The sequence below is a fragment of the Otolemur garnettii genome, unplaced genomic scaffold, assembly GCF_000181295.1.
Source record: "Otolemur garnettii isolate 467f Iridium unplaced genomic scaffold, OtoGar3 scaffold00057, whole genome shotgun sequence".
In the NCBI taxonomy this organism is placed as follows: Eukaryota; Metazoa; Chordata; class Mammalia; order Primates; family Galagidae; genus Otolemur; species Otolemur garnettii.
In genome coordinates this window covers 2,248,514-2,273,681 of record NW_003852452.1, presented here as the reverse complement: position 1 = coordinate 2,273,681, position 25,168 = coordinate 2,248,514, and the positions used below count along the sequence as shown (strand labels likewise).

The 25,168-nt window shown below is 40.9% G+C and overlaps 1 protein-coding gene across 2 annotated transcripts in view; it reads left to right on the top strand.

Moving 5' to 3' along the window:
* ST8SIA1 (ST8 alpha-N-acetyl-neuraminide alpha-2,8-sialyltransferase 1) overlaps positions 1-25,168 on the top strand; it is a 156,177-nt gene that overhangs the window by 84,235 nt on the left and 46,774 nt on the right. The window contains exons 3-4 of one of the 2 annotated variants that reach the window (XM_003792454.1): positions 7,268-7,377; positions 13,389-13,481. In XM_003792454.1, the coding sequence (XP_003792502.1) occupies positions 7,268-7,377; positions 13,389-13,481 (203 nt within the window). The remainder of the gene's footprint in view (positions 1-7,267; positions 7,378-13,388; positions 13,482-25,168) is intronic. The other variant, XM_012806776.1, reaches the window with a different exon arrangement.

Below are 25,168 nucleotides of genomic sequence, written 5' to 3'. Positions count from 1 at the left end.
GAGCCTCAGAATCTTTTGAATTCTGTTCAGGGCTTAGGTCAGTTCAGACAGAACTCGATTATTGATAGATCCTGGTGGGTTGCTACAGGTATTCTGAAATGTGAGGATGCAAAAAGGATCCAAAAAGAATTCAAGAAACCTAAATTGAAGCTTAGTTATTTTTGGTCATATAGATGCAGAGACCTTGCAGACGGCCCCCAATCTTTTGTCCCACTCTTTAGTGGTTCTATGGAATGTTTCTAATTCTTAGATTCTGCTTTTACATCAATGCATGATGCTGATATTTTAGAGTTGCCGCAAAGAGTTGCCTCTTTAAAAAAACTATTGTAACTTAACTTGTAAGTAGAGGTGCTTTTTTTCCTCTCTTATTTTGAGACATGGTCTCACTCTGTCGCCCACTCTGGAGGGCAGTATGCAATCATAGCTCAATGAAGCCTCAAACTCCTGGCCTAAAGCGATCTCCCTCCTCAGTCCTCCCAAGTGCTAGGAGTATGTACAAGTGGGAGCCACCGTGCCTGGCCCAGAGCTGCTCTTAATAAAATGTTGTGGCCAGGCACGGTGCTCACGCCTGTAATCCTAGCACTCTGGGAGGCCAAGGGGTGTGGATTGCTTGAGCTCAGGAGTTTGAGACTAGCCTGAGCAAGAATGAGACCCCATCTCTAAAAATAGCTGGATATTGTGGCTGGCACCTGTAGTCCTAGCTAGTTTGGGAGGCTGAGGCAAGAGGATTGCTCCAGCCCAAGAGTTTGAGATTACTGTGAGCTATGATGCCACAGCACTCTAGCTGGGCAACTGTCTCAAAAAAAAAAAAGTGTATTCCTATGAAAATACTTAGCACAGTGCTGTTCCGTCCAGTCCTCTACCAACTAAGTAGTTTACATTTTTCTTTTCCTCCTTGTGCTTCCTACTTCCTCCCTTCCCTCCAAGATTAGCTCAAATGGCATAACAATTAGTGGTGTGTGGTGGTTCACTCAGGTGCTTGTGGAGGTAATGTAATTCTCATTCCAGACACCTGATTATGTCTGTGGATGGAAGATGAGCAGGGAGCAGGCCTCCTTGTGCTAGCAGCCCAGGTCAGTGCTGGCTCTGCTGTTCTGGGTAGGGGTGGAGTCCCGGGTAGGGGTGGAGTCCCAGCTCACTGGTCCTCCTGTGGATCACACACTAAGGGGACGAAGAGGTGAGGCTTCTGGCTTTGGAAATGACTCTAGTAAACAAGGCTTTTTGCATTTAATTATGAAAACCATTTGGGGATGCTCTACTACTATTTACATATGGTACAAAAAATAAGGTTCATTATAGATTTTCATAGTGTTCTTTCAAATGTCGTACTGTCAGCTGGGAATATTTTCACAGTTGGCATTTTTGGTTTGTTTTGGAAGAAATCTTCTAGCCTGTAACACATCTCTTTACTCTCATGCATGCCACAAAATATCAAAGACCCTAATTTTGGGTTGGCTCTTGAAAAAACTTCCTAAGATTATCTCATAGATCAAAAATCTCAACTGCTTTTCTTAATGCCTAAAAACTTCATTTGTTAGCTTTCATTTCACTTCCTTAGAGAGATTTTCCCTATTCTTATAACACATTTGTTACATTTTCTTTTTCTGATTAGAATGTAAGCTCCACGAGTGGATATATGTCTACTTTATGCACCATCACACTCCTAGCATCTTTGATGGCTTCTGGCCCATAACGGGTGCTCAACAAATAGTTGCTTGATGAAAATTTGCTCACTAAATTATTTATAGAGCAAATTTTAATCATCTGGCTTATGCTTAGGGATATAGAATGTTGAACCAAAAAGATAGGACACTTGCAATGATTCCTACAAAAATGTACATTTTAAAACTCATGGGTTCACCTCTGTGGTTTATCTTACAAGGGTACAAGTGAAGCTTTCTAAAAGTAGAATATAAACATCTTAATACAATAACTAACTAAGAAAATGACGTAAAGGCTATGTTAACCAGTTTGATGAAAATATTTCAAATTGTATATGAAAACACCACACTGTACCCCATGATTGCATTAATGTACACAGCTATCATTTAATAAAAAAAAAAAGAAAAAAACTCATAGGTTGATAGAAGTTGTAGATATACACACAACGGAGCAGTGATCTAAATATACATATTTTCTCCAAAGTCTATGTAAATCTTTGAAACTGGAAATATCTCACATAAAGAGAGACTGCATTTTATAGTGGTCTAGCAGAATCATGATAATTTCCCCCCATAGGGAATTTAATGTTGCTAGTATATAATAATGTATTAATATATTTATATGGGACTTAAGAGTTTCCCAATGATGTTCAATGCTTACCCTTATTTTAATTCTCATAATCGTCCTGAGACAGGGTTGTTATGATCTTGGCTGCTTTCCAGTGAGGTCCTGAGAGGTTGAGGGATCTGACAAATCAGATCTAGATCTAACTGCTTAACATAATATGATTATTATGTTAAGAGAATGGCCATTCACAGATGGAACAGTTATGGGTGAAAAATTGTGGATAAAGATTCATGAGATGAGATTCATGAGTGGCTGAGCAAGAATTAAAAAATTTGGGGCTCATCACTATAGTTAGTTCATCTAATCTGTTCTTCTATTTGAGTATATTCTTTAAAGTTAGGAAGAACATTATAGTATACTGTATGCTCAGATCAAGTAGATATTGTCTTGCATGGGTACAAAGATATGCATTTGAAAAGATAGCATGCAAAGCCTCAATATACTCTCTGTTAAAATCACAATACTCCTGTGATAAAGGATGACCTAAGTTCTTTCTATGTTGTATACCCCCCAAAAGGAGAACTCCTTGTTCATGTGCCATTCTGGAAAACATTGACCATTGGCAAGTTGAGATATTCTGGGTCTAAAATAGAATAATGATATATATTAAACCTTTTTATATGAAAGCTATAACCTAATAACAACCTAAGGATATGGGGAAGGAGGGGGGAGGGAGAGGGATTTGAGGGTTCACTTCTGTGGTTCATCTTGCAAGGGTACAAGTGAATCTTTCTATGAGTAGAATATGAATGTTTTGACATAATAACTAAGAAAGTTACATGAAGGCTATGTTAACCAGTTTGATGGAAATGTCATGGATTGTGTGTGAAAACACCACACTGTACCCCCAAAGTGCATCAGTGTACACAGTTACCATTCAATAAAAAAAAAATAAATAAATAAAAATAAAATAGGATAATGAGAGTATTATCTCAATCACTTAAAAAAATCCAGAGTATTTTCTCAATGAAGTATTTCTTCTAGAAAGCTTTGATGTGCTGCTATTGTTCACTGATGTCTTTATCAAAGCTCGGAGAATGCACTCGGGCATTCGAGAAATGAAATGAAATGAAATGAAATTGCTCTGGGAGGGTTAGCAGATGACAAAATTCAAAAGGAGCAAGAAAATTTTATTAGAAAGAAGTCAGAGATGGCATTGTTTTTAATTCCCAGGCTTTTGTTTGAGGGCTTTGGGGGGGGGGTCTTTTAATAGTGCATAGATAGCATAGTTAAATTTTCTGCTAGCAAAATTATTCCTAATTGTTAAGATAGAATTAGATAAATCACTCTTTTACCATGTTCCACAAGAACCATGAAATCTAGTCATTTCACGGCTTGAACAAGTCAATGAACTCTGCTGACGGGAGGAAGGAAATGAAAAAAGGGAAGGGAGATGAATATGTCACCATGCCAGTGGCTGGGCGAGAAGCTTTGTGTGTGTGATCTCAGCCTGTGCCGTCTTACCCTCCTTTCAAGGTGGGAAACAACACAGAGGAGTTTGGCAGCCTCCCTGTAATCCCGTAGTTCCACACTTTGGCAGATGGGAGGTAACATTTGAATCCAGGTCTGTATTTTTGCTGCTCCCGCCTCCCAGATCTGTGTGTTGTGTATCCAGATTCTTGCTAGAAAATCTGGAATTGCCAGTACCGTGGGTTTATTGAAGAACTTCTCTTTAACAACAATGAAGAGCATGTTAAGTTGGCTTTTATAAAGCAAACTAAATATAAATTGAGGATCAATAAACTTATACTTTTCAAATAAACTGTATCCAAATAGCTATGCAAATGTGCTATGTATAGTTCACTGAACTCAGGTTCTTGCCCTTGCTACTTCCCCAAATCTGTCTTTCTTAAGGTCACTAGTGACTTGTGTGTGTTGCTGAGTCCATTGGCAGTTTTCACTGTTATGTCACTTAATTTATTGATAACATTTGATGCAACTTTTTTCCTTCTTTCTTGAGACACTTAAAAAAAAAAAAAAAAAAACAACTTGGATCCTTCTTAGACCTCTTCTGTTTTCTGTGTGAAATTCACCATCTCGTTTCCCAACTTTGAATACTTATGCTGATCACTCGCAACTGTATGTATCCAGGGAAGACCATTTCCCTGACGCAGACTAAGATAGTCCATTGCCCACTTGACATTGCCACTTGGGTGTCTAATAGGCATCATCTACTTGGCATAGTCTACAAGCTCCAGGCCAGGTATGGTGGCTCATCCCTGTAATCCTTACACTTTGTGAGGTGGGAGGATCACTGGAGCCCAGGAGTTGATGACCAGTCTGGGCAAGAGCAAGATCCCATCTCTAGAAAAAACAGAAAAATTAACTTTGCATGGTGGCATGCCCCTGTATGTAATCCCAGCTACTTGGGAGGCGGAGGCAGGAGGATTGTTGAGCCCAGGAGTTCGAGGATGTAGTGAGCTAGGATCGCACCACTGCATGTGCAACAAAGAAAGACCCTGTTGCAAATAATAATAATAATAATAATAATAAATACAAATGCTATATTCGTCCCCAAACATGCCCCACCTGTATCTTCCACATCGCAGTGAGTGGCCAGTTCATCTTCACAGCTCTTCACACCAAAACTCTTGGCATCATCCTCAGTTCTTCTCTTTTTCTCTTAACCTGTTTTCATTGCATCAGCAAGTGGCCAGGTCTTCCTCAAGAGTTTCTTCAAACTCTGGCTACTTTTCTCTACTCCTATTACTGTCACCGCAGTCCAGGTCACCAAAGCCTCTAGCCTGGGGTGTTACAAGAGATTCCTCACTGGCCTGTTTTCTGCCCACACATCCTACAGCCTGTTCACACATAGTCATTGCTCTACAATATGTCACGATGTCCCTCCTTCGCCTGCCCTGCGTTGACTTGATTCTCATCTTAGAATAAAAACGAGTCTTTACAATACGCTGTGAGGTCCAACAGAATTTATTCCCCAACCTCCCTCCAACTGGCTCTAATCTCCTCTCCTCCATCTCTGTCCTTCGCTTCTTCATCTCCAGACACACCGGGCCCTTTGCTCTCCCTGGTCGGACCCTGGAGTGCTCCCTCCTGGGGGTCTTTGCCCCGGGGTTCCCACAGAGCCCTGTAGGGCTCACTACCTTGTCTCCTGTAGGGATTTGCTCCCATGCCTCTTCTGAGTCCTTTTCTGATTACCCTATTTGAATTGCAATCCCTCTCCTAATCCTTTTATGCCAATGCTTGCTTTCTTTCCAGAGCCCCTGTCACCGTCTGACATACTGTTCATTTTACTCGTTTTTCTTTGTTCATCGCCTCTTTCCCCCCTTAGAATATAATCTCCATGGGAACTGGGTTTTTTCCTTATGTCCCTGTCACCCAGGACCTGAAGTGTAACATGTGCTTAGTAAAGAGTTCTGGAAAAAATGAAGAGCTAACTTGAATTATAAATACTTAAATCTGCATCTGACCAATTACAGATCTAACTAATGGCTTTCTAGTGTTGAACCCGAACTGGCCTCCCGGAATGTGGTAAAGGGCACTTCCTTGCCTGTCCCTCACTCTTGAGTTTGTCGGCCTCGTGCAGGGGCCGTAGCTCATAGCTCTCTGTGGGCAAATGAGTAGATGTCACACTTTAACATGTCTCTACAAGTTATACTTCCTAGTTATGGCTGTTCTTTGGATAAACTAGATATCAGGGAAATAAAATCCTTTCTGCTGCATAAAATGCCCGTCTCAGCTACCCGTGAACACAGAGACTCCTGTAATTTTACTTTTCTTGACTACTTCCTGCCATAGGAGGCCCTGCCGGTGTGTATTTATGTACCTTTTTCCAGTCTGTTCTTCTGGTATAGTTTTTATTTGTTTGAGGTCTGTCCAGGTGGCCTACTTAGCATCACTCTAGTTATTTTGGGTGGCAGTGAGGTGTGTGGATGGTCTTCCCCCGAAGAATCCCAACCGGTCTGCATCCTTTTAGCGAGCAGGAGATTCTGCACTTGATACTTCTTGCTGACCCAACTGGAAGTGGCCAAATGACGCATTTGCCTTTCAGGAGCGATTGCTGGATTTCTGTTTCCCCAGGTGCTATAAATAGCACTTCAGGACACACTCGGGTCCGCTGAACATTTTCTGTGCAGACCAGGTCAGTGACTGCAGAAAGCAAGTCATCCCATGCTTCTGGTTCCCCACTGGTCACTTGCCCTTTAGTGCCTCTTACGTTCTAGACAGACCCTCCCAGGGTGTTTATTTGCTCACGAACACAGCGCTTGCTCTCAGTAAATACTTCTGGTGCCTTCGTTTCCTGGGAAGATCATACTTGTTTTTTAAGATTCATCTCAAGTGAGAAAGCTTTCCCTATCTGTGTTGGCTTGGAAGAAAATGCTTTTGTGTTCCTCAGCGAGGTGCCCCGTAGCTCCTGGTGTGTATCTCTTGTACAGCAACCTCAGCTTTCTAGTAGGGTTTGTTACCTAAGTATATAGGGTCACACTCTCCTCACGCCTTTCTCTCCTCATATCTCAAATTGTGACTACTGACGTCTGTGACTTCAGCTGCCTCGGATTGCTCCCCAACAACCCGCACAGGAAATGCTCAGAAACGTTTGTTGAGTGAATGGCTGATCCTGCGAATGAATGACATGGCAGTCACATAAGGAATAGAATTCATTTGACTTTGTTCCCAGCTTAATGCCTTTAAAAATAATCCTATGTTTAGTTTGGATTTTTCTATTTTCCTTAGCAAACACTCTCTATGACATGCACAGCCAATTGGAGACAGAAAAAAAAAATACTGTTACATTTAAATCCACTTCAGGCAGTGTTGTTTGTTTGTTTGTTTTGCTGTTTTCATGTCAAAGAAACAGGGTAGCATGTTCCTTAACAACTTCTTGGCATCTTTCTTTTCACACGCTCTTTTCCCCGAGGCCCAGTCTTCAGTCAGATTTCTCCAGAGGGCTGTAAACAATGATTTTGTGAGCGGTTGTGTGTTCTTTGCAGTGAAAACCCGCCTTGTTTTCTGTTGCTAGGCAACCCCCTTCCAGCTGCCATTGAAGAAATGTGCGGTGGTGGGAAATGGTGGGATTCTGAAGAAGAGTGGCTGTGGCCGTCAAATAGATGAAGCAAATTTTGTCATGCGGTAAGAGAGAGCACCCACAGCGCGGCCTCTGCCTTTCTCTCCTTGTCCCCACCCCTCCCGTGAGCCCTGGGGCCATTCAGGTCTAGTCACTGTGATTCATCAGCTGTAGCACTGCTCCTTGGCTTCCCTTTGAGCTCATGGACAAGGGAGTTTAGGAGAGGGGGAAAGGGAGAGAGGGAACAGGCCCCAGAAAGTACAGAGCCCCCGAAGGCCCCGATGGAGAGAGATACCCGTTCTGCTAAAGATGAAGGCTTCAGGAACGGGGGCAAAACTCAGATGTTAGTTTAGATAATACAGTCAGTTGATTAAAACTTTTCCATTTATTCTTTTATTAAAGCAACTCTGTGTGAAAAAGCATGTTAATTCGCTCATTTTATTCTGCTCCCTGTTGCTCTTAATTTTTCACAAAAGCATCTGTAAATAGCAAGTGGGATCTGCGTGTGACTGGGAGAAACGGGGGGGGGGTTCAAACAGGAGGACCCTTGGTAAAGGGACTGAGGAGAGTGGGGATGTGAACAGTGAGAACAGGAGGCCCCGCAGGACAGGGAAGGAATCGCTGAGACCACCCGCTTCTATTGGCAGCAGCCTGACTGTTGGGTGATTTGGACCAGAGGAGCTTAGCAGCCAGGTACAGGAGTAAAGGATTCCTCCTCCAGTGACTGGATGAAGGCAGGTTTGAGATGATCTGGGTGGGAAGAAGCAGGATGGGGGATAACGACATGGAGCTTTCTGGCTAGAGAGAGTGTGAGGTAACAGTCCGTGAGTTCCGGGCTGGGTGGAGGAGAAGGGAAGAGGGCCAAACACGAATGAGGGAGTCAGCTGGGGGGGGGGGAAGCTGGGCTGGTTGTGAGTGAGAGGGCAGTGGAAGAATAGTAAGAAGAAGCTAAAGTCAAAGAATAGCCCGCTGGAGGGTAAGGTTTCAGAGTTTGGCTTATCTAGGGATGAGCAGACATCTCCTAACAAAGGAAAACACTCTTTCGTTATTGAGGAAGTAAAGGAACTTCAAGGACAGACTCCCCGGGAACCCTAGGGTCTTTCAGGTGGACCCTAAAGTTTCACAGATGTGGGCGTGTCCATGAATCAGGTGTCAAAAGTTCCTTGGCTAGAAAGGCAGAAGACGTGCAGTGACACAGGGGGCAGAAAACTAGCAGAGGAGGGAGGGAGTTTATTTTCTTTGTGTTTATTTTTAAGGATTAATAAGTAACAGTCCGGGAATGGCAAAGGTGGCCCAGAGAACATTAAGCCTCCTCTGAGCCTCGAGCGAGGTGGGGTGGAGAAGCGTAAGGGCGCTATGGGAGAGGGTTTCAGTGGAGCCATGGACTTGGGGGAGGCCCAAGTTCCCTGCCTGCGGGTGAGAGTGGGACTTCTTAAAAGACTGTCCTCTCACTTGGTGAAGCCTGCAGCAGGATGGGGAGGCCCTTCCACACCCCCAGTCCTTGTGGGGGGTGCCCTAGCATCCTTCTGCTGTCATAGGAAGGTGTTTTCCTGTCTGTTGCATTTTCTGCCTTTTGGCAACATGTTACACACAATAGGAAAAGTTTTAAAAATGTAGTTCTTTGAATTCCAGTCAGTGCAGCATCTGTTTATTGAGTACCTGCCACACACTGGGCCTTGAACTGGGTCTGGAAATGGTCTGCTGAGCAATGCTGTCGTGGACTGGACCCTGGAGATGCGCTTGCTCTGACGGGGAGTCAGGTGCACAGGGGCCTCTCGGGAGAAGTCGTGTCTGGGCTGAGTCCCCCAGAGTGACTGAGTCCCCTCAGTTCTCCGTCCCACCCCAGGGAAGAGAAACAGCCCGTCCAAGGCTTTCATGTGGCTAAGACGGCAAGTGCTGCCACCGCCGTGTTGTGAACACTGGGGAGAATGGCGTGAGATGGAGCCAGGGGGGCATTTAGGGCTTAGGGTGGATGAAATCACCTCCAGAGTGTGCACAGATGACAGGAGGTCTGGGCCGCTTTAGGCACCCACTCCAGCGTTTGGCATTCAGTGAGGCTGAGGAGCCCCCAAAGGACACAAAGAGCCAGGGACAGGCCCCCACTGTTGGCTAGGTCTGCCACCCGCAGCATGCTGCTTTTCCTTTCTAATCCCTATGAGGGGTGGGAGCAGACAATTCCTCAGGCTTTTCCACTGTGGCAACTCAGATTCCATCTGTGATAGTATGAAACTATAGTAGGACCTCTGTAAGTTGCCCACCTGATGGACTGTAACAAATTGGTCAACATACATAGATGGTCAACATAAGGAACTAGGCCTGCTGTGCTGATATGCACATGTGGTGCATGTTTGGTCTCTGAGAATTAGGTCAACTTAAGGAGGTGATCAATGTAGGCAGTTGGCCAACTATGGAGGTTCTATTGTCTATGATTTTAACATGATTTATGTCATTTAAATTTTCAAATTGTTCTTATGTGTGAGTTTATTTGCTTGCTCTAAAAACTATACGATAAGGAAAAAATAAATAGATAATATTAAATTCACAGATTCAGAGGCATTAAGTGATTCCAAGTGGTCTTCAGATCAGACAGTAATGAAGGAATCAGGGCAATAAGTATATTTTTGTGTCATCCCAAGTGTGTAAATGTGTGTGTCATTATATTTAGTAAGGTGGATGTTTGAAACTTAACATATAGAAGATTAAGCCTATACATCATGGAGGGTTATCTAGTGGGGCCACATTTATCACAAATAAGCAAGACTAAGTTGGCCTTATGTGCAATTTGGTTCAAGATTCATGAGGGCCCAGCACAATATTCAGCATAATATTCACAGACTGTGAACAAGGTGAGGATTAAAAAGAATTCAAAGAAAGAGCATCGTTACTAAAGCTATGTATACGTGTACCCTTGATTAATTTCAAGAATAGTGCCATTTCATAACACATTCAAATTTTTAGAAGTCCAATGAGTTCTATACGTTGTACTGCAGAGCTGGTCACACGTTTGAATTTTTAAGAATCCTTATTTATGGTGTACATTAGGGGAGTCATAAATGTCGATAAATTATTTTAAAATTATTATTTGATCACTTGCAGATCTATTTATAAATGACTTGCTCAATATACATGTTGGGGGCACCCTTAGGATACTGAGATAGTATCACATATTCAAACTTAGACACTTAGTGCGTAGATGTAGCTTAGAAGGCACGTGGTTAAGTGTGAGTCTAGATGACAGGGTGCATAGACAGATCCAGTGAGCAAGGAAGCCCAGAAATAGCCCTGCCTGTGCAGAGCGGAACACCAGATTACGGTTCCAAATGTCTTCTAGGACTAAGATATAACAATTCTGAAATTTTCTTTCCTCAGATGTTTTCAAACATGTCTTCTAGTGCTAAAAATCAATTTCCCATTTTTCAAAGTAAACATTTGCTCTGTAACCAAAAGCAACACTTTAAAAAATAATATCGTTGAATTCAATTTATCTGGAAGGTCTGCAAGATAGAGGTAATAGTAGTTGCATCTTAAGAGAGGAACTGGGTGGATTAAAGGTACAAGTGAGGGCAAAAAAAATGTTGGTGGCTTTTTGAATGATGCTCAAAGGCATCTTTTGCATACTCAAATATAGACAAAAATTTGAAAGTCATTTTTATGATTCTTTAATTGAAAGATTTCCTTCTCCCAAGCCCATTTCCTACCCACCTCCACTCCCCAATTCAAAGAATATTCATTTCTCATCAGTTTTATGATTTGATCTCTTTTAGGATCATGAGCGCATTCAGTTACGAAGATACGTTAGCCGTTAATATCTGTCATTTCTGTCAACAAGTGTTAAGGCAAAGTTTGAAACACTTTTACACAATTACGCCTTATTAGAAATGATTTGTATGTAATGTGTCTTTTATGTTAATCTATGCAATGATTGACTTCCTTGATGAGCTAAAATGATGGTGTGCTTTTCCTAAGAGAAGGGGTACAGGAAAGTATGGCAGATACATGCACTTGACGAGAAAGATTATATAAAAAAATTAAGGATATTGACATTAAAATGTATTGTCATTATTTTCCAGAAATGCATCAAGATACATATAATCTTTATTTCATACAAAATGGATACAAAGTATTATCTCTGTGGTTTTAAACATTTCTCTCTGCTATAGGATATAATCAGTTTCTAGAAATTTTTCTTGTGCTGTTACTTGGTGGTACGAAATGTGAAGAGACCCAGGCGTATGGGCCATAGAACATACAGAAAAAGAAAGTATTTACTCATGAAAACCAACTTGTTTTGTTTAATTGTGATGACCCAGGTTGGCAGCACTCCCTAGCAATATTCAGTTTATAGTTTCAGTAAAATGTGGTTGATTCTCACATGTTCCCAAAGGCAATCAAGATCAAAGCTTCTTTAAACGTGTCCAAATTTTTGGTCTGTGTTTTATTTCAAAGGAGTCATCTTCATCTTTGCAAGGATCAGTTACATTGCAAGACCACAATCAGATACCACAGCCGGAAGAGGCTGATTGTTAATGCCCAAACACTCGGCAATATGAGGAAACCACGTGGGCCAGGGGACAACCACCAGACTGTAGATATTGTAAGAGCAGGCTCTGTGACTTGGGCTCTTCCCTGAGTTCCCCACGATGCATGCCCCACGGTGTGTGCTCTCCATAGGTGCTCAGCAAAAGTCACTGACTGGCTGACTGACTGTGGGTCTTTACCAGAAGAACCAGTATCTCATTCCCAAAGAGCAGATGCAAGAAAGATTCTGAGTCAACTGTATAGGTTACCCTGCTGTGGGGAGAGTCACAGGGTCAATACAAAACAAAATCAGGGAACTTGAGCTGATGAGCTGAGTGGACGGCTATTTCCATCTCTTGGGGGAAACCTATAGGGAAAATGTAGTAGTTGGAGGAACTAGCAGAGACCTCAATATTTGTAAGCTGTCTTTACCTATAAATAAATGATGCTTTGGTTTGCTGAAGTAATAAAAGTTAGGAATGTTCTGATGTCTGTCTAGTTAGGGATATGAGTGAAGAGGAGAAATTAGGACACCGTAATAAAAACTAGTGGAAACTGTAGGCTCACTTGGGGTTTTCTTAGAGAATTAATGTATATTTAATTGTATTTGTATGATATTTCTGATTTGCAATAATTTTGAAGATTTACTATGTGTGAGACCTTAAGGTTATAGACTTTTATGCATTGCATATTTCCTTAAGTCTTTAACAATTCAATGAGAGAGGAAAAATCATTATCCTCATTTTGTTTAATAGAGAGACTGAGGCCAAGCAAATGAGTTAACTTGTCTAATGACCCTCAGGCAGGAAGCTGTGGGGCCTATTTTCCGTTGTAGACAGTCATGAGACATTGTGGCCAAGGAAAGCAATTGGGACAGTGTAGTATTTTAGAGATGGGATTGGCTGGCTATTTCCCTCACCAGAAAAACACGAGTTATCGTTTTTCCTTTGGCTGAACTGGGATGGTGGGGAATCATTGCCCTTCGTTGGATGACAAATCATTGTGTCTTCACTGGTCATCGACCTATGCATTGCCATGTACGCAAAAGTCAGACTTGTGTTGATTTAGGTGAATAAGACATTGCCTTGCATACAATATTATAAATTTAGATTTGGGGGCGCAACAACAAAGGAAACACTAGCAAATATATCAATTCCTCTCTGTCTCTTATGGTTTATGGGTATGCAGAGAATTCTGCAGGTTCTGTGTCCTCTCCTGTGTCACACTTTCCTGAGTCTAAGGTTAAGTCTAATACATCCTTTCCTGCCATCTTAAAAATATTCTGAATGGAATAAATACATTTTACTTACTATCTCTTTCTTTCATAGATCATTGACCTCTCTGGCTGACATTTTCTTTCTTCTAAAACACGACTAGTTTTTATGATAGCATTTGGAAGATGCTGGTAATTAATTAGTCATCTAATATCTATTAAAAGGAAGAGGTGGTAAAAAATGATTTGTGAATGGAGCTAGAATGACTAATATTCCTATTCGTGTCGTTATAAACAATTTAAAGGATGCAAGTAAGTCTAAAATGTTTGTTTTTGCTTTTCTAGATGCAATCTTCCTCCTTTGTCAAGTGAATACACGAAAGATGTTGGATCCAAGAGTCATTTAGTGACAGCTAATCCAAGCATCATTAGGCAAAGGTAAGAGTTTGTGACTTCTGTTTGTAAGGAATTAAGAGGGAGGCTTTGGATGTATTTAGCATCTCAAAGGCAGTGAGCAGTTTGGGAAACAAACAAAAAAACCCATCTGGACTGGCAGGGAGGATGGAAGGAATTGTAAATAAACGAGGCAGGATTATGGGAATCCAAACAAAATTTTATGTTTCCTCTGGGATTCTGTTTCTTGCCTTTAGAGATGGTAGAAATAACTTGAGCACCAATTGTTTTGCTCAAGAACAGAACAACACTCTGCTTACTCATTACTATGACTTTCCAGCTTACTGGCTTCTGTTTCAATTTATTGATTGGCAACTGTGAACTGAATTAATATCAAGAATAAGAAAAAACAAATGTCCAACCTACTGTGTGTATATATGCAGATATATATTCATCAAAATAGCAATATTATCAGAATGTACAAGAAAGTGTACTTATACTCTGTTATATTCAATCAGATTTGGGAGAGCAAATGGAAAATTCTTGTTCAAGTATCAATTCCAGAAACCTTGGAATTCCAAGCAATTACAGTCTTAGAGGTTGCAGTGGGCCCTTCTCAGGGGTCAGTCTCTGGTTAATGAAGCCCATCAGTGAGCCGTCAGCTGTTTCTCTGAGGACTGTTCATTGTAAAGGATAAGTCAGTCTCTAAGGAAACAGGAATCAAATGCTGTCTTTAGACCCAGCAATTAGGAGTGAAATATCCAGATGTTCTGGGCCCAGGCAAGTGAATAGTGTATGTGTGTGTGTGTGTGTGTGTGTGTGTGCATGTCACTTTATCACAATGCACCGTTACTGGGCGCAGGCAAGTGAATAGTGTGTGAGTGTGTGTGTGTGTGTGTGCGCGCGCGCGTCACTTTATCACAATGCACCATTACTTGCTTTGGTTCATAAGTAAAGGGTTCCCATAAAATATCTAGGAATGCAATTAAACAATTTTTAATTCTGAGAGATACTGGGAAAATACCATCCTCAAATGTACCATTTACTTTCTCTTCAGTAATGTACAAGGTTGTTTCTTTTCTCATATCAAAAACAACATTATGCATTGTTAATCCTTTAAGCTTTCATTAGTATGGTGAGTGAAAAATGATATATTATTTTTTGCTTAATTTGCATTTTTTCAAATTAAGAAGGGCTGAGTGGGTATTGATGATAAGGATTTCTTCTTTGGTGAACTGCTTCTTTGTATCTTTTGCCTATTTTCTGCTATCATTTAAAATATTTTTTCTGTTGATTTATAGAAACTGTTTATAATTAGGGATATTAGGTCTTTTGTTATAGATGTAGCAGATATCTTCTTCTAGTCTGTTCACGTATGTTTTCATTTTCATCCTATTGGAGTTAAAGAATTTTTAGGTGTTGAGATTTGTTAGTCTTTTCCTTTATGGCTTCTTTTATTAAAACAAACTTTCCTTAGATGATCATACTAACTCTGCTCCTTTTCCCCCATGGACAATATGCCCTGTATTTTTCTAGTGCATTGAATAGCTTTTTAATATTTGAGAAATGTAATCTATGTGAATGTATTTATTTTTATAATAATTTTATTGTGTTTCAACACCGATAATAAGTTCGTTATAAGAAATTAAACATAGGAGACAAATACAAAGAAGAAATAAAAGGACCCTTACTGAAATAAATATTTTCTTTGGTTAAATTTTTTAAAAATACTTAATAGATTTATAGGAAATTGCAAAAGGAAAAACAAAAAGAAAAGAAAAAGCTTCCATGTACTCTTCACCCAGTTTGCCCCAAAGGTTACGTCTTTTATAACTATAGGTTAATACTTTGAGTATTATTTTGATTTGGGTTAGGAATAAAACAAATTTTAAGAAGGAATACACGTTTCTGGGGCAGGGGGATGAAACATTTAACATATTATATCTAGGAACAGAAGATTCTGTTTTTCTACTGGAGTAGACAGAGTTGGTATAAGATTTAAAATGCCATGTGAAAAAGAATATTTACAGCAAGATTTAGAGCAGGTGTCAGAGAGAGAGAGGAAATGAAGAAAGGAGAGAGAAAGAAAAAGAGATTGTGTTTTTTGAGGAATAAATAGAACTGCAAATGGAGGAAGGACAGAGTCAAACATTAAATATCAAAGAAGAAAGTAAACTTGTTAGTTAAAACTCAAGTTCACAATGAAGAAAAATTCCCGGACAAGCAAGGATCATTAATATAAATACTGTCAGCCTTTATTTGTCATTTCTGTGGGCCAGCTTCTGTACGCTTTATATGCATTGCCACACTTAATCCTTAAAACCATCCTAGAGGTAGAAACTATTTTAATTTATGTATTTCATAGAAGAAGCAGCCTGTGATAGGGTAAGTTTAGGAACTGGCTCGTACTTACAGCTGCTTGTAATCGATTTGGGACTTTACCCAGACCTCTCTCATTCCAAAGCCCATGTTCCTAATCAGTGACCATTTCTGAAAAGAAAAAAACTCAAACTATTTCTTCCTCTGCTCTCATACCACAACAGCAATCAAAACCTAACCTCAGTGACCAAATGTGTTTGGGTTTCTCCTTACACACAAGCAAGCAAGCAGTTTGCCATGGATGTAGGCTGGGTGTCCTCCAGTTCGTTTCCTACACTATCTGCCTGAGGACAGTGTCAGATCCTGCAGGGTGAGGGCTCAGTCCCAAGACAGCCTGCCCTCCCAGTCGCTGGTCCAGGCCACTGGAACATCTCACTAACTGGCTCCAAGTTGGGATCCCACCACTCCCACTTTGGCTTTGATTAATTTACTAGAGTGGCACACAGAACTCAGGGAAACACATTTACTGCTTTCTTATAAAGGATATTACAAAGGTAAGATGACCAGATGTCCCGCTTTTGGTGGGACAGTCCCAATTTTTAACAATTTGTCCCGCATCCTGCTGTGTTTTAAAAAAGTCCTGATTTTTGGAAAGAATGCAGGACAAACTAGGGAACAGCAGGACAATGGGAAGGGAATATATGGTTTTAGGCTGCTGAAAAGGTTAATGTAACTCCATTTGGGAATGAAGAGGTTAATGTAACTTCATTTGGAAATGGAAAGGCTAATGTAAATTCCCTACTCCCCTCCTGGGCAAGGTCGCCCAGGTGGAATCGGTATCAGGAGACTGGCTCCCTCCCTCCTTTCTAGGCAAAGACAATTAGCTCAGAAGGAGCCAAATTGTCTGGAACAAACAAGTAGCCCCCACCCCACCAAGGTCCCTAACCACAAACAGCTCAGCCAATAGCAGCCCAGCCCAACTAAACACCCAAAGAAATTCCTCTATGTGCTTTTAAAACCTCAGCTCATTTCACTAGGGGGTCACCCTTCCTCCAGACGCGCTGAAGGGAAGGGTGGCCCAGGCATATGCTTGCAAAATAAAGCACTTTTTGTCTTTACATGTGTGTGGTGGTCTCTCAGCGGCAATTCTGGTCCCAACACTGCCATGTGGCTATTTCGCCAGGATATGAGTTTTATATTATTTTTGTTAATTTTATGTTAAACTTTAATAATAACAAATAATTGTTGAGAACTGATTATCGAAACTGCTTATCAAAGTTTGCATTGTTGATCAGTTGTTAGGACTCGACCACCATTGTTTGGATTAATGAACAATGGCATTTTTTGGCATTGGCAACCACAAAAACATTTTGTAACTGTCTCTTAGATGATACGCATCATACTGCATGCTAGTGCTAGTTAAACAAGTGATGTCAACCAATCAGCTATTCAGATAATTTAGGTAAGTAATTTATTTATTTATTTCATGAATTTAGCAGACAGTACTTGTATTATTTATATTTTATAGTGGCAGCAAAAAGTCTAGCGCCAGCCTTGAAAGTGACACTTACGACTTATGAGGTATCGTTATTAAAAAAATATATTGATAAGGAAAAGGTTAACTCTTGGGCATCAGCAAAAATCATAATAGAGAACATATGTTTAGAAATATTTCATCATTTTGAAACAAACCATGTTCTATACAATAATGCACTAAATTGTGGGATACACGCTGTCCTTACCAGGAACTAATGCTGCTATTGAATGCATTTTTTTCTATGGTAAATAAAGTGTGGACATTAGAAAAATCACAATTAAGTGTTGAGACTTTGAAAGCCACTTTATGTGTGAAATATAATTTAACAAATTCTTGTGAAAATTTTCATGACTTTTTAAACAATGACAGCAATCTACTAAAAAAATTCACTCAAATGAGAAATATGCCAAAGAATAAAATTATACTATACATAATTTTTTTTTTTGGGCCAGGGCTGGGTTTGAACCCACCAACTTTGGCATATGGGGCCAGCGCCCTACTCCTTTGAGTCACAGGTGCCACCCTATACATAGTTTTTTTTAATGTGTTATATTTATAAATTGTACTTATGTTGAAATTTAAAAAATATATATATAATACTATTTTTGTGTTCTATGAAAATTTTTGTTGCTCCATATAGACCAAATTTTTAATTAAGAACACCCCGGTCAATGGTGTCCCGCTTTACCAATGTTAAAATCTGGTCACCTTATACAAAGGCTATAGAAGAAGAAAGGCATAGGGCAAGGTTTGGGGTAGGGCCATGGAGCTTCCATGCCCTCCCTGGGGCACCACTCTCCAGGAGCCTTAGTTGTCTGGAAGCCTCTAAGCCAAGTCTTTTCAGGTGTTTATTGAGCCTTCATTACATAGGAATGAAAAAACCATGGGCTATAGGTGATCGATTCAACCCTCAGCCCCTTTGCCCACCCTGAATGTCTGAGGGATGGGGCTGAAAGTCCCAACTTTCTAATCCAGTGTTTTTCAACCTTTTTTAATCCCACAGTACTCTTAAACCTATAGTTAAACTTCAGTGGCACAAATTATGTTGATAGGAAAAAAAAAAAGTAAAAGACAGAATATACTTACTGGGCTTGAACTTCTTTCAAAAATAATTTTATTTTAAATTTCAGGTTACAATGTTTGCATTTGTTTGGCAGAGCCCTACTTGTGGTTGTGTCCCACACCCAAGAGGTGTGCCATAAACCCTTACATTGTGCCCATTAAGTGGGAACACCCCATTTCCCTTCCCCTCTCCTTCCTCCCTCATTCCCACTCCCCCCAGCTTGAATTATATTGAGTTTTCCCCTATGTGGGCATGTATGAGATCATCTACCAGCTTTGTATTAGTACTGAGTACCTTGGATACTTCCTTTCCCATTCTTGTGATACTTTACTAAGAAGAATGTGCTTCAACTCCAACCAGGTTAATAGAAAACATGTAAAGTAATTTAATTTATGATCCTTAAAATTTTTTTCATGGCACACCTAACATCCTCTCACAGCACACCACTGTGCCCTAATTCTTCCTTGGTCTTTCTGGTGACCATCCCCATTGCAGAGCTACCTTGGAACTGCCAGCATTGGTCAATTATTAGCATACAGCAAGATATCTCTATGGAGTTTCTAAGGATTTTAGGAGTTGTATACTAGGAAATGGGTTGAAAACCAAATAGGTATTTCACAATATCACAGTCTTCCACCAGTCTTCAGACCTGAATCCCTTGCCTCAGAAGGACATACAACACAAAAGATGTTGTATTCAATCCTTAGAGATTAGCCTGGTCTGTCATGTTGTAGCCTGTCTCCCAGGGAGGCCTCTCAGGTAGGAGTGCAGGCTTCCACTGATCTCCTCAGGTTTCCCTAGGTGCAAAACCCACTGACTCATTTCTTTTCCCTTGGCTGTTATTTCTCCTTTTCTCCATTTGCTATTTGTTTTTACCCAGACTGTTTCACCTTTGAAAGGGACTTTAGATGCAGCCATTGTGCTGGTCCAGATTGCTGGCAGCAGTACTTACCTAGCAAGTGCCTCCCCGAAGTCCCCTCCCACTCACATGGGTGGGGTCACACAGATATATGGCCAGCAGGCAACATAGGGGCATTTACTGTGAGCCCTAACTTTGCTGGGGTAGGGGTGGGGTGAAGGCACAGTCCACCCTACTGAGCCTTCAGGAATTCTAACATGGAGGTTTAAAGGTGTAGATAGAGTCTCTTGCTTAGGAACCATCTCTGCTTTAGCACCAGCGTCCTCCCCACCATTCTCCCTCAGAGCCCCCAGAATAGAGGAGGAATCTATCTAGGGGGGACCCGCCCTTAACCTCCCTCATTTTGAGTGTGAGCACACACTCATGAAGGTGTGTAAGCCACCTGTCAGGCTTTTATTTGCCCTTGTTTTAGATAGTAAATATTCTTTCTTTCTCTTTCTTTCTCTCTCTCTTTTCTTTCTTTCACAGAGTCTCACTTTGGGTAGAGTGCCAGGCATCACTGCTCATAGCAACTTCAAACTCTTGGGCTCAAGCAATCCTCTTGCTTCAGCATCCTGAGTAGCTGGGACTACAGGCACCTGCCACATGCCCGGCTAGTTTTTATACTTTTAGTAGAGATGGGGTCTCACTTTTGTTCAGGCGGGTCTCAAACTCCTAAGCTCAGGTGATCCACCCACCTGGGCCTCCCAGATGCTGGGATTATAGGCATGAGCCACCATGCCCAGCCCAGTTAGCTAATGTTTCAGCTCCCCATACCAATTTTCTATTAAAGCATTTCTCTGAAGATGGAGTGTAACATGATAAGTCTGTTTAATGTGGTATTTCTTTGTCCACTGTTGGACATTATGGGCTGTAAAGTATATCCCTTGGTCTGAAGAATTGTAACTCAGAGGCTCAAATTAGCCACAGTATCTTCTGCTCTTATTTTTTAATAGTGTTTTGGGCATTGGTCTCTACCACTGGGAATGTAAAGTCCAGTTTGGAATAAGTATCTATTCCGGTCTGGAGCTGTTTATATCCCCCCACCTGCAGCACTACTGGCATTGGTCCAATGGAGTCTACTTGCCGGCTGTGTTGGAGTGGAGAGGGATTTTTCCCGGGGAACACCTGCAGTCTTTGTCTCTCTTGTTGATAGAACAGTTCTTATTGGCATTTTGTGCTGCAGAGGATGCAAGAAGAATATATCTAGATTCAGGCCATCTCTGCATGGCTGTAGCTCCCCCACACCCACTCATTTCATGGACCTTTTACTGTTGGGAAGCTATCAAGGGGGTCCCATTGACCCACCCAGTCTTCAATAGTGTTTCATCAAGACCTTCATTTTAGCTTCATCAATGTCTGCCATTTTCCAGTAATCATCAATAGATTTCCACCCCGCTGAGATGAGTCCTGTGATTCTCCCCTTTAATCATGTTAGTGTCTTTGGTATGAGAGACCCATCCACAGAAACTGAGATAGCAAATCAGAGAAAACTTCTCAAATTGTGGTTTGATTTTGTAGGCGTAACATCACATGGGGCACCTTTAGGAGGGGGCTCCCTTAGTCACTGTCACCTGGGTAATGGGCATATGCAGTGAGTGACTGTCCCCATCATCATAAAGCCAACCTCGCATGGCTTGCCCACAAAGCGTATCAGTTGCTCCATCTGTAGTGTTCCACTAGCACTTGTTGGAAGAATTAAGCAGTCCACCTTCTCTGAGTCAACAGCCCTTACAGTGGCTTTTGTCCAGTCCCGTACACTGGCTGTTCACTTGAGAATGACCTCCTGTGTGTGTGTGGATCACGAATAGCCTTCTGCTCAGCAGTGAGCAGTGGACGCTCAACCCAGGGATGATCTTCCACTCTGCAGTTTGAAGCACTGAATTAGTTACTGTCACATTCTATTTTAGCAAAGGTTGCTCAGGGAGCTCATCTGCTAGCCACTCACAGAATGAAACAATTCCTTCACACCAAATAGTTTACTGCTTTCACTCCCCCCTCACACAGCCGGCCTTCTTGGTGACCAGAGTTCTGTTGCCCTCGGACTAACTGTTGCCCTTTGTGGGTGGCTTTGGGGCTAGTGGTCTGAGCTCAGACAGCACAAAAGCTGAGCTTGGTCCACCTTCAAGGCCTGACCCAACATTCTCTTTCACGTTCATTTTAGCTATTAAAAATAGCAATAAGGAAGGAATCTTGTTTCAGCATGCTTTTTAAAATGTTGGATTTCCTTGTGTCCACCGAGCCAGCTCCTCTGGAGGAGGGTCTGCCTCCATCTCTAAATTCCATTGGTAACTTTTACCTTTCATAAGTGAAGTCAGTGCAACTGCTGTTTTACCTAAGAATCAAAGGTTCTTCATCCCTTCCCCTTTAATCCTTTCTCTTCCCAAACCACATGTTTCCATGAACCAGGGCAGCTCTAGCAAATCCCACTTCTGACACTAATTGTAAGTCACTGGGAAAAATACCACTTACTCAGACTGTGTTTTTCCTTTGCCCTCATACCACAACAGCAGCAGCACAGCCGACTTCCATGACCAAACATGTGGGGGCTTCTTTCCATACACCAAGCAAGCAGCCAGTTCTGTGGGGACACCAGCTGGGTGTCCTGTAATTCAGTTCTCACACTATCTACCTCGAGATCCCACAGATTGAGGGCTCAGTTCCACCAGACAGCCCTTCCTTTCCCACCAGTAGTAAGTCTGGGCCTCTGAACCTTCTCACCACTCAGCTGCAAGGAGTTCCCGTGACTCCATCTTCATGTTAGATTAATTTTACTAGAGCAGCTTATAGAACTCAGAGAAGCACATTTGTGGGTTTATTATAAAGGATATTACAAAGGACACAGATGAAGAGATGCAGAGAGTAAGGTATAGGGAAGGGGTATGGAGCTTCTGTGCCCTCCCTGGGTGCACCACCCTCCCAGAACCTCCACATACTTAGCTAGGTAGGAGCTCTCCCAGACCCCATCCCTTCAGGTTTTTCTGGAGGCTTTGGGTGAGCATAATTGATTAAACTAGTGGCCAGTGGCCATTGGCGATCAACTTAACCTTCAGCTCCCCTTTCCTCACCAGATATTGAGGGGTGGGGGCTAAAAGTCCTAGCCCCCTAATCCTGCCTTAGTCTTTCTGGTGACCAGCCCCCATCCTGATGCTACTGAGGGACTGCCAATCATCAGTCAGTCATGAGTGTACAAAAAGATGTCGCTGGAGTTCTAAAGATTTTAGGAGTTTTATGCCAGGAAACAGGGGTCAAAGGTCAACAATATCACACCGTCACACCCTCTGTTCTTCTCAGGTGATCATGTATTATACAAGGAGTTTTCACAGGTGACAAATCATTATGGAAAAGTGAGTGAAAGTTTCTTCATTTAAAAAAGGTATACGATGTTACCAAGTTTTTGTTCAAATAAATATGCATGTAGCAGTTCCATTTGTGAAATAAGAAAAATAATTTTATTTATAATAGAAGAGAAATTTTATTTAATTTTCTATTTCATGGTAGAAAAATGTCATTAGCATCAGATAGTATGATATGCCTCTTAACTTACGAATAAAGCAAGTCTTCTGTGACAAAAATTATGAAATTGTATTGAGAGACATTTTAGATAACCTGGTTAGATGTTCTGATATAATATGCCTATGATTGAAAGACTCAGTATTATAAAGGCATTGGGTCTACACAGACCAACCCATAGATTCATTGAAAAAAAAATTTTTTTTTTTTATTGTTGGGGATTCGTCAAGGGTACACAGAACCAAGTTACATTGATTGCTTTGGTTTGATAAGGACCCTCTCATACTTGTGTCCCACTGAGAAACCCTAACAGAGCACCCATGTGTATGTGTGTGTAAAACCTGACAAGTTGATTGTAGAAGTTATGTGGTAACACAGTCAAGAATGGTAAAGAAGTTTGTGAAGAAAAAATGGTCAGAAAGGTTGCTTTATCAGATGTTAAGACATTGTAAAGCTATTATAATTAAGTTAATGATGTGGCTCTAGGACAGGGATGTAGATGAATGATAGATGTGGTGGTGTAGATCAGTGAGAGATGGATACATTTTCAAAGCTGGTGTTGGGATAATTTGGTACCTATATCAGAAAAAAACTAATTTAGAAATCAAGAAGAAAAACAGATAACCTTGTAGGAAGAGTTGAATTAGTACTTCAAGGAATATTAAGTCCAATTTCCTCATTCAGAGAAATGCAAATAAAAGCCCTAATGAAATGTGTGCCTAAAATCTCAGCTACTCAGGAGGTCAAGACTCTGGGTCCCTTCATCCCAGGGGACCATCTCTAAAACAAAGCCCATCTCTAAAACAAAGAACAGACAAACAAACAAAAACCCTAATGAGATGTATCATTACAGCCATCAGATTGGCAAAAATTCTACCAACCATTGGCGTGGAGCAATAGAAACTATCGTATACGTGGGTCATTGCAAAAGTTTTGAGATACATAAAAATCAAGAAATGTAAAATCCGTGCAGATGGGACCAAAGCAAACCCTCCCAGCAACACTGATAAGCCGAGCAAGTTGAAACCTTCACACGTGAATCAGAAAGGATGCTGTCAACTGTGTTTCCTGGAAGTGAAATAATGGACTATAACACAGTCTGTCTCAAATCGTTCATAGTGACTCATGGATACTTGTTAGGGGTTAGGTTGAAATATAGTTACAACTACTTTGAAAGGTATTTTGATGCACATATGTTATGCCTTCAAAGTTCTCTTCCTAGGAGTATACCTTTGCGAAAACAGAATTAATTATAAAGAAGAAATTTATAATAATTAATTGTAGCCCCAAACTAAACATACTTGAAGGTGCATCAGTGGTAGAATGAATAAATACATTGGGGTATGTCAACACGATGGAATGCTTTATAGTGATGAATTATAACTACATACAAGGAAACAGATGAGTTTTGCCAATTTAATGTTGCAAAAAAGAAGTGAGTCAAAAAATACAGGAGAATTTCATATAAGGTTAAAAATAATGACCGGTATGGTTTAGGGACACTTACGTAGGAAGTAAAACTGAAGCACAGCAAGTGGTCACTTCTTAGGTGGGAAGAGCCTTGGGTTCAGGCGTGGAATAAGGGAGATATCTAGATTGCTGGAAGTGATCCTCATCTCCACCTGGCTGGTATAACGTGGATATACGCTTCATAATTGGGCCTTAAGCTGCACATACTTGTTAGATGCACCCTTCTACATATGTATTTTACAAGGAAGTAAGAAAATAAGTGTTAAACAGTGTAGCCTAATATAATCATCTGACTTCTGAAGTCTTAATTATTATTTAACATATAATATTTAACATACAAGTAAGGTATGGGGGATTTCCAAGTAAAATAAGGTACAGCCCCTGTCTATTGATTCTAAACATGTTTTTTCTTTTTGTCAGAGGATATCCCTCAGAAGCTATGCTTGGAAATGTTTCTTTGCTTAGTGGCCTGGTGGTTTTTACCCTCTAGGGCAGTGGTTATCAACCTGTGGGTTGCAACCCCTTTGTAACAACGAAAATACATCCTGCATATCAGACGTTTACATTATGATTCATAACAGTATCAAAATTACAGTTATGAAGTAGCAACAAAAATAATTTTATCGTTAGGGGTCACCACAACATGAGGAATTGTATTAAAGGGTCATGGTATTAGGAGGCATTAGGAAGGTTGAGAACCACTATTGTAGGGAAATGCATCATTATGATATTTGGAATGACAGAAGGTATGACTTTCTTTTATGAAGTGGACAAATAAACATTATGAAAGTAGAGTTTAGAAAAGAGAGAATTCCTTAGACTGTCTTATTAGTCTTGAGAAAATACATTCATGTTCACATGGATGGAGCTGGAAAATGTTCTTCTTAGCAAAGTATCACAGGAATGGAAGAAAAAGTATCCAATGTACACAC